Source organism: Erithacus rubecula (assembly GCF_903797595.1).
Source record: "Erithacus rubecula genome assembly, chromosome: 4".
NCBI classification, from domain to species: domain Eukaryota; kingdom Metazoa; phylum Chordata; class Aves; order Passeriformes; family Muscicapidae; genus Erithacus; species Erithacus rubecula.
Window position 1 is genome coordinate 13,810,677 of NC_136686.1, and position 16,545 is coordinate 13,827,221.

Here is a 16,545-nt window from a genome sequence, read left to right on the forward strand (position 1 = left end):
AAAATACGAAAGCTCAAAGGGTACTCAAGAACAAATTACTTGCAGTTCTGAACTATTATCACATTTTTGCTTGTTAATTTTCTGCAAATGTAAATGTACAATGGAACTGTTATAGGGTGGAAGCACAGAGAACTGTGTGTCCTGCAAGTCTTTTAAATATATTATAGCACAAATCAGAGCACCTTGTCTTTTAAGATCAAAAGTGAGAGTGGTGCTAGGGAAAAGTGCTAGAAAACTTCAAACTGATATTTTTCCTTTGCTTGTTTATTTTTTTCATGAATGCTGGCCCCAAAATACTTTTCTTCCTGCGGTATTTTCAGTGTCATCATATCATGTGATGACGGAGTATAATTGTTGCCTTTTTAACCTGTAGGAGTGTCTTAGCTGTTAGCTTAATTCATTATGAAAAAGTAATAGCTTCAAATGTGAAAATAAAGAATTTGCACACCTGCCAGAAAACCAGAATTAAAAGATTAAGTATGGCTGTGCAAACCATTATTTCCCAGTTTAGAGTACCTGTTCTATTGATACCCACAGCATTTGCTGAAAAAAGAAATAGGTATGTTTCTTTTATGAAACTTTTATAAACAGGTCAGACTTAGAAATTGAACATATTGGATTTTATTTTATCTTGGGATTTTATCTGACTATTTTAACAGTATAATAGAATGAACAACCTAGGAATGTGTAAGTCCTTTGACCTGTGAAGGTAAACCTAGTGAATGAAAAGGCAAGAAGTGCTCAGTTTGGCAAGCTTTGTCATTGAGTTATTCTTCCTTACAAGCAGGAAGATGGAAACAGTGATAGTAGATATGACTCAAACAAGTGAGGACTGCAAAATTAGATCCTTGGCTGTATAGACACAGTTACACTAGGTTGAAATCATTAGGGGTATACATTCCTTGACTTCATATTGAGACACATTAATCGGGAGTTTAACATGGTTTAAATTTACTGCAGTTTAATCCTCCTCATTTTCACTTTCTGCTGGGAACTTGTATTACAAAACATGAAAATTGTCATGATACCTAAGCGCTTTGGCACTGTGTTGCAACAAGCATGTTGAATACAAAACTTAATTCTACCAGATTAATGTCTCTGTAATCTGAGAGGCTGAGATGCTGCTATTTTGAGGTGTATTTTGGTATGCTCTATTTCATCTATAGATGAAATAACAAAATGAATTGTTGTCCTATTTGGTGGGGGGCATTCACTCAAGAAAAGAGACTCTCAGGACATTGTCTATGCTCTTTTTGGGTAACAAAATATATAAGTGTATCATTGTTAGGACCTGGAAATTAGAGGCTTTAAGAAGGAGGTAAACAAAATATGCATAAATCACAGACAATCTCTGTTTCCAGTAATCTGATATCCTGTCCACAAAATGTTTAATTTTGCTACAGCAAATATCAAATATTTGAATACCAAATCCTTTGTCAGACAGAAATAATCTAAATTTCACCTAGTGCAGAGTAGCAAAAAATATTTGAACTTAACCATTTCCAGACTCCCATCCAGACTATTTCAGAATCTGGTTTTCTATAATCACAGTTTTTCTCTCTGCCTTTTTATTAATGTTACCTCTTGGCTTACAAGCAAAATATGGCTCTCAGGTAGTACAAGGCAATGTGACCATTATCTTTGCCAGAAAGCAAACAGCTTGTCCAGGATTCACCTAGAAAGGACACCAGTTTCACACTAAGGGCTTAGCAGAGCTTGATCAATGGGTATGTCAGTCTATCTTATTATTTTCCTCAATATATTAGTCATAGAATCATCTTTTGACATGTCAAGAGCATGGTCATCTAATATTAACTATTCATTCTGTGAAGCCTCAACATACCTCTTCATCTGTACATTCAACTTTAAGTTGATGTAGCCTTTCATTTTCCTTGTAATAATCTCATTTCTATTCTTCAGCTGAGACCCTTTGATTGGCCACCATGGTGGCTGACTAGATAAGACCTTTAAATTTACAGCTTCTTTTGACACTCAGTCTTGCCCTGGACAAGTAAGGTACAGAAAGGAAGAAAAGACTGATAAAGGTAAAAGACAAATCCACAGGTTGATGTTATGTGATGAACAAAGTGAACAAAATTGTCTCAAAAGCTTTGGTTTACATGGATGCTGAAGAAGTCTTGGCATGTAGCAATCTGCATGAGACCACATCTTTTAACTTTCATCATGTCATGATGAAGTAGTCACATGAAAAGCCCCTGGGAGGGGGCAAACAGCAGACTTGGAACAATACACAATGGTTACATATCGCTCATAAGTAAACCTTCAAAACTAATATGGTTTTGGAAATGGTGGTGTCATAAACAACATAAAAAACTTTCATCAGGATTTACCTAATATTAAGCTTCTTACATGACAGTGGCAAAACAGCTTTAGAGAACTTTGAGCTTTAGAAAATTTCTGCCGTGATTGATTTGGACTATGCAATGACCTTCCAAACTCCTATATGCCTCTTCCACACAGTTATTAATTTTTTTTTTTTAACCAGGATGAAAATGTAATAAACACATGCAGGTAGAAGAAAACAAGAAAAAGAGAATGAAAGAAGGAGTATTTTACACAGAATGACCAAAAATAATAGACTTTAAAGCCCTTCTGCAGAGTACTCTCAGAAAGTAAGGAACTGTGCCTCCAGTCCACATACTTGAATGATTTCTCAAACATCCTTGTGTCGTACTAAAGATTTATTAAAAAAGTGTTTTAAAGTGTAGTCCTCAGGGGTACAGCTGATGCCTCCTATCCATATTTCCACTAACATCCTGGATTGCACATTCCATAGAAGAGCATAAAGTGCTATAGCATCGAGGGTTTTAAAATTTAGTTTGGAACTTCTTCACCCTTTCCATAATTACTTTCATTATTATTTTTACCTTGTAGTTCCTATATTCTTGTAATGACACATAAGAAGGTGCTTAAAGGTCTTCTTGAAAGTGGCATTGCAGAGCGCGTAGCAGGCAGGGTTAATGGTACTGTTGATGTAACAGAGCCAGTAACCAATGGTCCATACGGTGGTAGGGATGCAGGATGTGCAGAAGCTGTTGATGAGCACCATCACATTGTATGGGGTCCAGGTGATGATGAAGGCCAGGAGGATGGCCAAAATCGTCCTTGTCACTTTTTTCTCCCTAGAAGGGGGTGGTTTCTTTTTGGCTGGCTGCTTTGTCATCTTGATGATTTTCCGGGCTACGCTATTCTGCTTCTCCTCTCCGTTTGTGCCCACAATCTCCACAGTAGTATTAGTAGGGGCAGAGCAGTCCCCCTTTTGGGACTTGGTGACTATCCTGATGCATGTCAGCTTGGAGTTCTCTGCTTTAACATGGTCTTGGGAGGCAGAAGCCTGTCTGGCATCTTTGGTAACTTCATTCTCTTTCAAGTTGGAAGCGACCACACTGATGGAGGTAGAGTCATTGGAGCTCTCCTTTTCCCCTTGAACACAGTTATTGGTCACAGTCTCTTCACTGGTTTTTCCATTCTGAATTTTGCTGTGCTCCAACCCATCTCCACTGGTTGGGATATTGTTATTGTTTGGTTTCACTATTTTACCTTGGACAAGGCTGGAGGAAACTGTTTCTTGATTTTGGGCAGCTTCCTTTTTTCCTTTCTTTATCCGACTCTTACTGGCTCGAGAGATTTGCCAGTAAAGGACAGTCATGATGATAACAGGCAAATAGAAGGCTGCAATGGCAGTGCCGAAAGTGACAGCAGGGTTGGAAAAAAACTGGATGTAGCAATCCCCATCCGGGACAGTCCTTCCTCCCACAATGAATTGCCAGAAGAGAATGGCAGGGGCCCAGAGGATGAAGGACAGCACCCAGGCGGCTGCGATCATCATGCCAGCCATCTTTGTGGTCCGCTTCACGGGGTACGTCAAAGGCTTGGTGACACAGAAGTACCTGTCAAAGCTGATAATGAGCAGGTTCATGACAGAGGCGTTGCTGACCACATAGTCAAGAGCCAGCCAGAGGTCACACACCACAGGCCCCAAGGGCCAGTAGCCTATCACAGTGTAGAGGGTGTACAGGTTCATGGAAAAGATGCCGATGATCAAGTCAGCGCAGGCCAGGCTGAACAGGAAATAATTGTTGACAGTCTGGAGGTGCCTGTTGACTTTGATTGACACCATGACCAGGATGTTCCCAATTATGGTGACTAGACTGAGAGACCCTGCCACTAGGACAATGAACACCACCTCAACAGCTTTATAGGGGCTCTCCAAGGCCATCACATTTTCAGTGGAAGAGTTTATGTACGTTGAGTTATTCATTTTGCTTCTGATAACAAGATGCCCAGTTACAACTTAAACCTGCAAGGGAAAGAAAAGAACACAGATAACATCAGGTAGTCCCTTTGTACTTAAGGAATGGATCCCAAAAAAACCAATTTGGCAGAAGTTTAAAGCTAGAATATGTATTCAGGAAAAAACAGTCAGTTTTGGCTGAAGGAAACACCTTACAGTGTACAGTTTAGGAAGAGCAGAACAATAGGCTAGCTCTAAACATATGACAAAGGCACACATTTGGACCCAAAACTACAATTTTAAGTTCTCAGATGCATTTTTCTGTTTGTTTGTTTGTTTGTTTTTTTAACTAATATTGACTATTTTAAAACTAATATTGACAAAATGTTCATATTTTGGAACTGAACATGCATATTGTTTTCTTTCTTGCTAACAAAATAGTTCACTTTGGTCATTTCAAACCCTATTCCAAATAAAAAGTCCAAAAAAAAAGACTGAAGGGTGTAACATTCTTATAACCCAAAGAGAAGCTGTAATCTACTGAGAAGCAGGTCATGGGAATGAGATCTCTGTTTCTGTCTTTCTTTCATTTTCCACCTGGGCATGCTTCTGTGAGGCTTATGGAATGGGGTTTATCATATCTCCCCTCCAATTTTCTTACCCTGCAGTTCCGTGTTTTGGGGAAAACATACAAAGATTTTGGCACTGAATCAAACTAATTAGTCTGTCAATAAACAAAAGAAAGTGGGTCCATTAGTAAACTGATCTCAGTTGAGCATTTGTCTATCTGGTTAGATGCATACATATTTTATTTCTATTTTTTTCATTTTCAGTAAGATTAAAGTAATTTTTTCTTACTTTTAGTATTTGTACCTGGATAAGGCATTGCTATTTGTTCGGGATTTTTTTTTTTTTAACATGATATTATCTTTTGATGCTTGCTTGATTGCACTTTCCACATTATTTTTTACATCACAATATTTTTAATCTGTATCATGTTAAGCTACAACAAAAGGTCTGAAATGGATAGCAGGGTAATGCTAAATAAAGAAACAGATAAGAATCAGTTCTGTTTCCACATAGCAATTATTTTTGTGCCCCATCTACATTACTGACAGTGCTCAATAAATAGAAATTAAATTGCTCATGATACACATTTGACAGAAGATTACAATAACGGTGCATGCTTTTGCCTTCAGGATATATTCTATCTTTTTGTGAATCCCCTGAAACTGAATAGAATGCACTTGAATTTTATAGCCCATCTCTGAGTGCTCATTATTTATGAGCTGCACTCAAGGGATTATTGAAGCATGAAGCCAGATGTGACAGAGAGGTTACATTTTTTTCTAATTTCAATATTCTGCTTTTTGTTCCCCCACACATAAGGCAACACTTCTTTAAACATGGTGATGCAATCAAAGGAACACAAAAAATTATCTATGTATGGTTCCTCTATACACCAGGGATTAGAGAATTATCCTCTGGTCCCTCTGACTAACCTGCTGATGCACAGACATATGCAGTCCATGCCACTTCAAAGGAGAAATGCATTTTTACTACCATTTCAGAACTATGTCTTTTTTTTCCAGATGCAAAAGAAAGAAGATAATGCAAAATGTCAGCACAACAGCAAAACTCCTTCTGACCTCTCAGAAAAATAAGCAAGTCTGTCTCCATGGAATAGTCAAAATGCTGTACCAGGGTAAAAGGTTTTCTGTCTGAAGCAACTTGCAGTTTGTACTTAAAGAAATACAACTGGCATAGGGTGGGGCTCATGTATTTGCCTTTGCTGTCAAAAACAACTAAAATTTATTTACCACTTCTATGTTGAAGTAAATAAATGAATAAATACAGGACCATAAGGCTCAAAAGACATATTTTTCTTGTTTTCTATTTAGAGGTACATCACTAAAATCCTTGGGATCAGGTTCAAGGTACCAAAATCAGGAAGAGGAATGCTTTAGCTAAGTGTGTTGTTCATGCAGTCAGAATAGGCTGTGTGGAACGTAGAAAAATTTCTACTCTGTGTCAAAACATCAAATGGACACCTTTAATATATAGGACTGCCATTTCAGCAATTCCCAATCTATTTTTCTCCCAAAGCTTCACAGCTGAGCATCTGGTTACCCAGTTAAATGTAAGACATCTAGTTAGATGTAAGACATCAATTTTTTGGACAAGCCAAGAATTTCTCCCAAGCAGAGTTGTTTATGAACATTTTTAACGGAATGGATTCTTAATGAAGAGACAACATCATGCATAGAGATGTATTGCTTAAAAAAAAAAAGAAAAAGAAAAAAATATATCAGCAGAAGAGGGTTTCTGAGCCTGGGCTCTGCAGCTGCCTCTGGTGACAGAAAGTGATTGGGGGACCAAAATGGAAATGAGTGAGAGTGGATCAGAGATGAAAAAAATGTGCTTTGTTATAAGGAAGCAAGTGTTTCTCTAAAATATCTTTTTGAAAAACTGTTCAAAAGTTCTTTTTTCCTCCCATTGAAAACAAAATCAGTTTTAAAAACTTGAAATTTGTGAAACCAAATTACCATCTCCCAGCTAACTTTATTCCTGGGTCTTTTCAAGTAAAATTTTTACCCATTTTCAGTGGAAATATTGGTAACTCAGTAATAAATCCTCTAATTTCATGGGAATCTATGGAATGCAAGGAGATGGATGAAAGCTAAAAGCTAATCTTACTTGCTAGGAATAGGATTTCATTTTGAAGCAAACAAAGGAGTCCCTTTCCCAGTGGTCTCTTCTTGCACAACAACTTTCCAGCCCTTAGGAAGGTTAGCTCAGGACTGCAAATCACATGGACACTTTCAGCTTTCTGAGGTACAGGGAACATCTGTAGTCACCAGTTCCAGTAAAAACTTCTCTTTGGCTGCATCAGTGGGATTGTAAAGTGAAGCATACTTTACTGTTGTGGTGGTTTGTAAAGATTTCCTGAATTTTTTATCTGCTGAGACTTGGGCAGCCTCCCTTGTACCTGAAAAGGACTAATCAGTGTGGGATTTTTAATATTTACACAGTGCTACACTAATGAGAAAGTTTATGCTCTTTGTGATAAACACGTGTAAAGATAAAAAGTCCTGCTGTTCCTCAGGGAAGAGAAGGAGAAGGAGAGGAGAAGGAGAAGGAGAAGGAGAAGGAGAAGGAGAAGGAGAAGGAGAAGGAGAAGGAGAAGGAGAAGGAGAAGGAGAAGGAGAAGGAGAAGGAGAAGGAGAAGGAGAAGGAGAAGGAGAAGGAGAAGGAGAAGGAGAAGGAAGGAGGAGAAGGAGAAGGAGAGGAGAAGGAGAAGGAGAAGGAGAAGGAGAAGGAGAAGGAGAAGGAGAAGGAGAAGGAGAAGGAGAAGGAGAAGGAGAAGGAGAAGGAGAAGGAGAAGGAGAAGGAGAAGGAGAAGGAGAAGGAGAAGGAGAAGGAGGAGGAGAAGGAGAAAGAAGGAGGAGGAGGAGGAGGAGGAGGAGGAGGAGGAGGAGAAGGAGGAAAACGTCTGTTTTTCAAAGAAAAGAAAAGCTTTTGTTTAAACTGTTATAATCCTTCACATGCATGCCATAAATTGATATTATGATCCTCAGTAATGGTTGTAGGGAAACTGTTAGTCAAGGAAGGCATTTTTTCATAGTAAAGAAATTTCCATCTCCTGGGTGGGTGATTAGTGTAACATCAAGGCCACGAGAAAATTTTCTTGTGGAGACATCTCCATAGACTGAAAAGAGAATCCTCCTCTCCCAAATGAATTAATAAAAGACTCTTTGACTTTTTGAAAAGATGGTAATCTGACTGGTTTTCTGTATGTTGTCAGTGTGAAAGAAAAGAAGTGTGTGGGGGGAGGAGGACTATTCAAAAACTGTTATTCTATATTATTTTTTTTTCTTATAGTTTCTAGTAATAACGTTTCTCTTTGTACCATTTAAAGTTGGGCCTGTTTTGCTTCCTCCTAATCCTATCTCACAACAAGAAAATTTCAAATTAGCAAACCAAAACCACTACACTAAATTAGTATTTCTGCCTGGTTAAACCAAAACCCCTATACTTGTCTATGCTGATGAGAGGGTGTAGGGTTGGAGAGACACATCTGATTTCCACTGTGGTGTATTGTCACTGCTCAAAGTACTAAATTTACACATGCAGAGGCAGGGCTGTGCCTGTTTCCTAACACAAGAGCCCCTGTGATCTTCTGGGATCCTTCCTGCTGGCTCCAGGAGGGTTGGAATCAGGTGCACAGAGAGGGTTCTGTTTCTCATCATGGCCACTTGCTGCCTCAGTCCAGCACTGCCTGTGGACTACTTTTGTTTTAGTCGTGCCACAAAGCTCATCTCTCCTGTTAGAGAGGCAGCTGTTCTGGGAGCAGATGTTATTCATCAGGCAGACCTACGGGGCATAGACATTTTAAGGTAATATGACCTCCTGTGTGAGAAATACCAGATCTTATTCTTGAACAAACAGAGCTCTCCCCTGCAAGCCCATGGGTGTTTGTGTGAGTTGCACAATATGGCACTGACTCCCATGGGCTACGATAATTTATCTTTCTATGCTGAGTGCATTCTTGCTAAACAGAGAATACCCAGAAAAGGAAAGGAATGTCTCTTGTGACCTGAAAAGCACCCAAGGTAGTTTTCTGAAATATATTACAAAACATATATGACTTTTTGGAGTGGAAACACCATAATCACTGCACAGAAAATGTCCAAAGCCAAGAAAGCCACATATAAAATAATTCATTATTCGATATTTGATATGTGCTTGGGAAATGCTCCCAGTGCAGTAGCTTTTCCCTCTAAAGAACTCATAGTACTGAAAATCATTCCCTTCTGTTGACTGGGCAACAGTTTAGGGCAGAGGTGGGGCATACTTAAGCATTGCATCCTGCTGAGTTGTGCTTTCCACTTACGCTTTCCACTACCCTGACAGGAACACATCCATTTGATGCAGGCAAATCTTGTAGCAAACATTGCAATTTTAAATTTCAATATATCACAACATCTGTCACAAAAAGACTACATAAATGTTTGGTGTATTGAAAAAAGTGGCCAATACATCATGCTTGTCAAAGTTTAGACAAACCCTTCTTCTATACTGTGCATATTGACAAGTTTAATTTTGTAAGGATTTAACATCTTTGAATTCTCTGAAACCACATAAAGGTCAAGACAGGAAGAAGGTAACAAATGATCAGCACCTGAAAGTTATATTTGTGATTTAAAAAGGATTACCCAAGAATGTATCTGCATTGCCATTCTGAGTGCACATCTAGGCATGTCTCAATCAGAAGGAAATACACTTCTTAACTTTCTTTTTTTTTGATCTAGCTCCTCTTCAGCCCAAACCCATTTCAATTTGATTTGATATTTGCTGTAGTAATAATGGAATGTTTTTTCCTGAACTGATTCTTATCCTGAGCTGAAATTTATTTTTGATTCTAAATTTCTTCCTGGTACCATTTTAAACTCACAGTGTGAAAACAAGAAGAGAGAAACAAAGTGCCTTCATGTGTGATAAATATCCTAGGCCTGGTACCCAGAATTATTATAGACTTAAGAGAGAATATAGATATAGTCTTGACTTTTGCTAAAAATACATTTCAGAAAATACTCAAACACCTGAAGACTAAAATCTTCACCATATAGATTAGCTTCTGCCATCCTTTTGAAACTAGAAACATTTTTGATAAGTGTTACTGTCTTGGCGTGGTCTTTTTTTTTAATTTTTATGTCCTTTTGTTTATCTCAATCAATACATGTCCTACAAAAAAAGATATCCTGTGGGCCTGCTTGGATCTACTCTTTCCCATCTAATTGTGAAGGATAACTAAGGGCAAAATTAAAAATTTCTGGACAGATCTTGAAACAAGTAGATCAGAGTAAAAAAAAATATTAAAAAAACAAACCAACACTGTGCCACAAACAACAATTGAAACAAAGCAGAAATTAAAACATCCCCTAAAAGCAGCAGGGGACAGTACATGAGTAGGTGTCAATGCTGGCACCAAAACTACTGCCCCAGGGCAGGTTAGAGTCTGAGGATTTGTAGAGCTGTTAACTACATCTTGCACACTGCTGCTCTTGCAGTCTAAAACTGTATAGAAGGAATTACAGAAAAATCATATAGAAGTAAAATAGTGTCATGAGCCCAACTTGTTAGTATTAAATATCACACAAGTAGAAGTACAGACAGTATAGTAAAAAAACCCCAACAACCAAACAATAATCTCTCTAGTTTCAGAAAACGAATAACAACAACAAAAAAAAAAAGGTATTTTTTCTACAAAGATCTGGATAACAAAGTATTTCTAATATATTGCTATTGTTATGATTGTCACCATTGGTACTAAGGCTCATGAAGTATTATCTTTCTGTCAGTATACTCTTGGCTGCAGAAATGTTTTTGTTTTTCAGAACCTGTGTAATCAATGTCTTTGGGCAGCTGATACGATTACAAGCTAAACTCTGCATTGAGCAAACCTGAAAAATATGCTTAATTGGCATGGTTCAATCTAACTGGTTTTGATGCACAAAAAAGTTTTTTACCTCCTAGACTAGACAACATATTTTCATTCACATGCCTCCTTATTCTTGCTAGGATTATCATAAAAATCCTTGGTCCAAACTAGTGAGAAAATCAACAGTTGTCTTGGTGAAGTTATAGAAGATTTCCCTCTCTACTCTTTGGAACCATGAGATTTATCCATGTGATGAAAGTGACTGAATGCAATGATCCATACCATTCCTTCTGAGTCCCATCTGCAATCCTGTGCACCTCACCTTGTCAGAGGTGCATACACAGTAGAGGGAATTTTCAGAATGGCAATTTTAAAGCAGAGGGTTTCAGCATTACATTTCAGGCAAATAATAAGGGATGCTCTTGAAAGCTAGAAGAGAAGAACATTTTTTATGGGTTGCTTTTTTGTCTGGTAAATTGCAAAATAAGTCTATTTGCTGAGATTAAAATAAATTTATAATCTAGAAATCAGAGAAAAAAGAAAAATTTAGTCTTTGGAGTACGAAAGTAAAAATTGAAGTGTCCCACAGATGCTTTCTCTAATGGGCTGAGTTAAATGGATAGGATCTCCATCTAGAGGCAAAGATAAGCAGCTGCCACATAAATCAGTCCCTTCCAGTAGTAGAATGGCTTAAAAATATTTTAAAAACGTACTTACCTCTCAGACAGAGAAGACCTGCATTTTATTGTGATTTTAATTTTATTATAATTAATGAGCAGAGATATAATTTCATGAAAACCTGAAACCATTACAGTTAAATATTACTGGAGCAAGCAGTTTGGATGAAGAGGTATATTATCTGGGATAAATTCAATCAATCAGAGCATTGATCACACCATCACACCATGATTGTGGCTTTGATCCCTGGATGAGTCTTCACTTAAGATCTGGACTTGGTGATCTTTGGGGGTCCTTCCAAATCAGAATATTCTGTAATCTAATTAGACTGGGTCAGCCAGTCACAGAAACACATGCTTAGGCCTGAATTTATTCACTGCAACCACCATCATTTAGTCATCAATTTGGGCATGACCCATCTTAAAGTGTTTCACAGAAGGGCATTAATGGTCTGGAAGAGTGGATGATGACACCAAAAGGTAAAATCTAGGGACTAGCTCATACCACATACACATTTCATCAGTGCACCTATCCTGATTTCTGTTAGCAGTGGTTATAGGAGATACAGAAAAGAGACATTAAAGTGACAGATTTCAGGAAATTACTTCTCCTTTCCAGCTTGTGCTGCACCACTGTTGTTGGAAGTTGACTGAAGCTCCTCACATCCATCAATAAAACAAGCTTTGTCTAACTATAACCACCTTCTTCAAGATTTTAATTAAAATTTTTGTGCTAGAACTCAGACTAAAATTATACCTATCCTCAGCCATGAGAAAGGTTTCCTCGGTAGAAGAGTTATTTAAGTTTCTGTTCAGATTGAATTGAAGATCATTAGGTTCAAGCATATAACTTTTGAAGGAAGAGTGTGGTGAGAGTTAAGTAGTTTCTCTGCAGCCCAGCACAAATTGGAGGCACAATGCTTCATTATCCCCAGATCACCTATCACACCTGTGCTGTAAAATGCAAAAACCTTGTAAGAGCTAGTCAAAGTTCTTGAGTGACAAATGGTGAACCTGGTGAAAGAGCAGAGGGATCAGAAAGCCGACTGAAACCAATTTAGAATTTATTCTTACCCAAAGCTAATGCATAAGAGGAATGCATCTCTTTTAAAAAACATACAAGCAGACCTAAAAAAAATCCCCCTCAAATCAAACCAACAACCAACCAACCACCCCCCCAGACTAAACAAAATAATAAAAATAAAAACTCAAACCTCAGTCTTTCTAGCCTTTCTTCAGTTTCCTTGGTGTTTTTTTTTTGGGTTTTTTGTGGTTGTTTTTTTTGTTTTGTTTTGTTTTTGTTTTTGTTTTCTTTTGTTTTTTTTAACAAGCTCCTGTAGGAATATTGGTCATGAAAATACCCCAGAGAACTGCAACACAGTACAAATCTCTCAAGGAACCATAAATTAACCCATGGATCAGCCCGCTAGTGAGTCCAGAAAAGATTCTTTGATATTTCAGTGAATGTCAGCAAATCCTCCAAGTCATAAAAGTCCTATCATAATAAACCCATGGAGACTCTCACTCTGTTCTTCAGACAGAGTCAGAGAAGGGCTTCTGATGGGAATATTAACATGAGAGCCCAAAGTTACTGTTATTGAATCTAAAAAAGTCTTTCATTTTCCCAAGGTTGTAAATGGTGTAAGCAGCTGGCTTTTGTATGGGATTTTCTTATTCTCTCACTAAGATCTATCCTCAAATTTGCTTTGGAAAGTACCTTATTTCTTTACTCAGCAAATGCTTTTAAAATTCTTATAAACATCATCATGGTCAGTCTTACATGAAATTTTCAAGATCTTGAAAATCTAGTCTGTTCTTCTGTGTCCATAAATTCTGAGAATTTTTACACATCTTCCATTTTCCTCAACAGCTTACCTAAGATGTAGATTAGAACCACGGAGAAGAATTCTGACTTAGACATAAAAGGGAATGGCTCAAACTCTTTGCAAGAATTTAAGCATATATTGAACACAAGTTCAATTTTGTTTCTGAGAGGGCAGTTAAATCTTTTTTATGCCTGTGTTACTGTAGGCTGCATTCAAAGCAGTGATAGTGAAATACTGAAGGAACTTAATTGGCTTCTTACCTTACCAGAAAGCAGTGATATCTAAATTTCCAAACCAAAACCTATATTTCCAAACTCATTCTGCAGTCTGAGAAAAGTTTGTTAAAGATGGAGAGTCAATGCCTAGCAAAATACATATAAAAACATTTTAAAATCTGAAATGAAGTGTTTGCTACAGCTAATTATAAATATGTTGATCACGATCATGATTGCTTACTGTAGGTCTGGACGATCATCTCCCCTTTTGTGAACAGAGAACCTCAAAGATTGCATAGTTGTTGCCAAAGAAAGGAGAGATTTATTTATCAGCTTTTCACAGCTTCTGCATTAGAATAGGTTCCCTAAGTCTCTGACTGTGCTGTGTTCCACTATATGACTGCTACCAACTTTAATTACATAGACTATAGCCTTTTGACTACATTACAGTTTTAACAAATCTGTGTCTAAATCTGGCTCTGATGCATGGGTCCAGATATTGATCCCAACATGCTGCAGCTACTCTTAGCAAGGCAAAGTACCTTAACGTTGCATTAATTCACCATGCCTTTAACAAAAGTCTCTATTATAACATAACATATTGTTTAGCAAGCTTAACTTAATAACAGGAAACCGAGGGATTTGCCTCTGACCATGTACCTTCTATAAAAATTATATTCATCATCACTAGGCAAGGAAGACTAAAATTCATAAGCAAACATTCTCAAGCTCTCTGCCCATTTTGGTTTTTAAAGAGGCACTGTAAAGTCTGTTCACATCAGATTCTGATCACTCTTGAATATTGACCAAAATAAAATAATGGGAAAATTTGAAATGTAGGGTTTAAGAAGGAATAAATTGAATTCTTTGAAGCCAAAAAAATTAAAGCCGGAGGAGCATTAACTAGTGCAGGATGGAGAAGAGCAGGCTATTGCTGTGTGCACAGGTCTGCAAATTGCACAAATTTACCTTGCTATTTCAGCAATGAAATCTGTGTGATACAAAATTTCCACAGAGTGATGGTGATGAATATATTTGATGCCCCTTGCACATTCCATTCTACGTCAAAGATGAGTTTTTAATTAAAAGAGAGAAAGAGGTTGATTTTGGAATTCAGAAACCATGCCATTGTATTTTACCATGTGGGAGCCTCTTTTACATTGTGGCAGAAGCACCAGGTCAGCTTCAGCACAACTTTTTGTATAATGACTTGCTGAATAAGTCAGTTCCTCTCCCATTTGTGGTGTTGAGGATCTCAAACTCTTTTTGTCACAGTCCTGAAATTCCACAATTTTGCTGTGCATTACTCTCTGCCTTTCCTTGGCAGACTTATCTGTTACTGTCTACAAGTTTCCTGTTTCTGCTTTTACATCTAAGACCATCTTTCCACCACAAACATGTCTAAGGACAAAAAGACTACTGATGAATCTATTTCATTTTCTAACTTCTCACTTTACCCTGTTTTTCTGCAGTGGTCCACTTCTCTGAACCTAAATCCATCTTTACATGACTTCATGGTAAAGAAAACTTATGGAAAGTAAAATCCAGATAGGAATAGTATCTAGCAGAGTACCTAGGGTACAATCTCCTCCATCAATCTGCTGTGTCCCTGAAGTGTCATGTTGGAGATTAAATCCCTCCCACTGTGTCATGCAACAGCAGCAGAACGACTCAGCAGTGTTTGCAGCAGTGATTGCTGCATTGCAATGTGTCTCCACACTGCACAAATCTATTTGAAGAGCACAAGAACAGAACATACCTAGAGAAAGGCATACAAGCATGTGTGGGGCAAGAGAAAATAATAAATGGGGTGAATGTGAGAAAGAAAAATAGGAACAAGACTTAGACATGAATAAAAAAGAAGTTGATTAGAAGAAAGAAAGAAATTGTGACTGCAAGAGAAACAGTTCTGCAAGAGCATTCACATGGGCTCTTCAAATTGTCACCCTTTAATGCCTGTTTTCAGTACAAATTCCTCACTAACCCTAGTTTCAGTACCTGTCTGTATTATCCTATGACAGCCCACTGAGAGATGGGGTAACATTTCTTCAAGCCTTGCACTTTGAACAGTATTGTGGAAACTGAAGAGACTTGAAGTTATGAAACCTCACCTCAATTGTCATTCAAACATTTAAGTTCTTAAATCCACTGCCATTCACTGAGACTTGGCCTCCATAACCTCTTCAAGGAAGAGGATAGAAAATATTTTTAAAAAGTTATAATCTTCTTTAATAATCAGAAATTCCAGTGTATTAAATATTTGCATAGAGATAATTTTTTATCCAATATATTGCTTTTGTTGTATTGTGGGTGATTATCTGGGCTGGGAACAGGAACCTATTTCTTCCTTTTCCTATCATTATTTTCTTGCTAGTTCTACTGCAAAGCCGTTTTGGGCTTAATAATAATGGGATCATAAAGAATCATTTCCACAACTGGTCTGCCTCTATGAGATTCTGATGAACAAGTGGGTTTCAGATTTTTATCTCCAGGTAAAATTGGCAGTTATCAAAAGGTTTCTGTATTTCTGCCTGTCATCTCTGGGGATGAGTAAAATATTCAAAACCACAATGGAAAGAAATTACATAAAGTGAACAGAAAAGGGAAACTGACTCAACCTGGGGGACCCCTGGAGTGGGGTGTCCAGTGCATCAGATCATCCCTTCTGTGTCAGCTGGACAGATAAAGGCACAGCTCAGTGCTGTGGTACAGCCACAGCTCTCCGTGAGGTAACATCTTGGGAATTTCAGTTGTTTTGGAGGGTTTTTCCCCCCTGCTTTTGGTTGTATTACTAAGTGCTGCCTCATTATCTCCTTTCCTTAGCAATGACACTTTATCCTCAGATATTTGCAGCAGCTTTGCATTAGGACTATAGGACTATTTGTAGCCTATAGGTCTGGGACAGACCTACATCACTCTTCTCATTCATGCATCTCCCTTTTTATTTTTCCTCACTGTCTAATGCAACACCTGCTCTCCTTCAGCCTCTTTGGTTCTTCTTATTTTGCTCATCTGCTCTCTGCTGGTCACATTCATCTTCTGGTTATCATTTTTCCTTAGGCTACCACTGGTTTCTTTTCTCATCCTCTGGTCTAACAGATACTGATTTTGCTGGAATTGCTCAGATCCT

General features: G+C 37.8%; 1 protein-coding gene across 2 annotated transcripts in view; it reads right to left on the reverse strand.

Annotated features, from left to right (window-relative positions):
• Positions 1 to 725: 725 nt before the first annotated feature.
• CHRM2 (cholinergic receptor muscarinic 2) overlaps positions 726 to 16,545 on the reverse strand; it is an 85,522-nt gene continuing 69,702 nt past the window's right edge. For both annotated transcript variants that reach the window (XM_079305112.1, XM_079305111.1), the window contains exon 2: positions 726 to 4,321. In XM_079305112.1, coding sequence (XP_079161238.1) covers positions 2,885 to 4,282 — 1,398 coding nt within the window. In that variant the 5' untranslated portion in view covers positions 4,283 to 4,321 and the 3' untranslated portion in view covers positions 726 to 2,884. The remainder of the gene's footprint in view (positions 4,322 to 16,545) is intronic.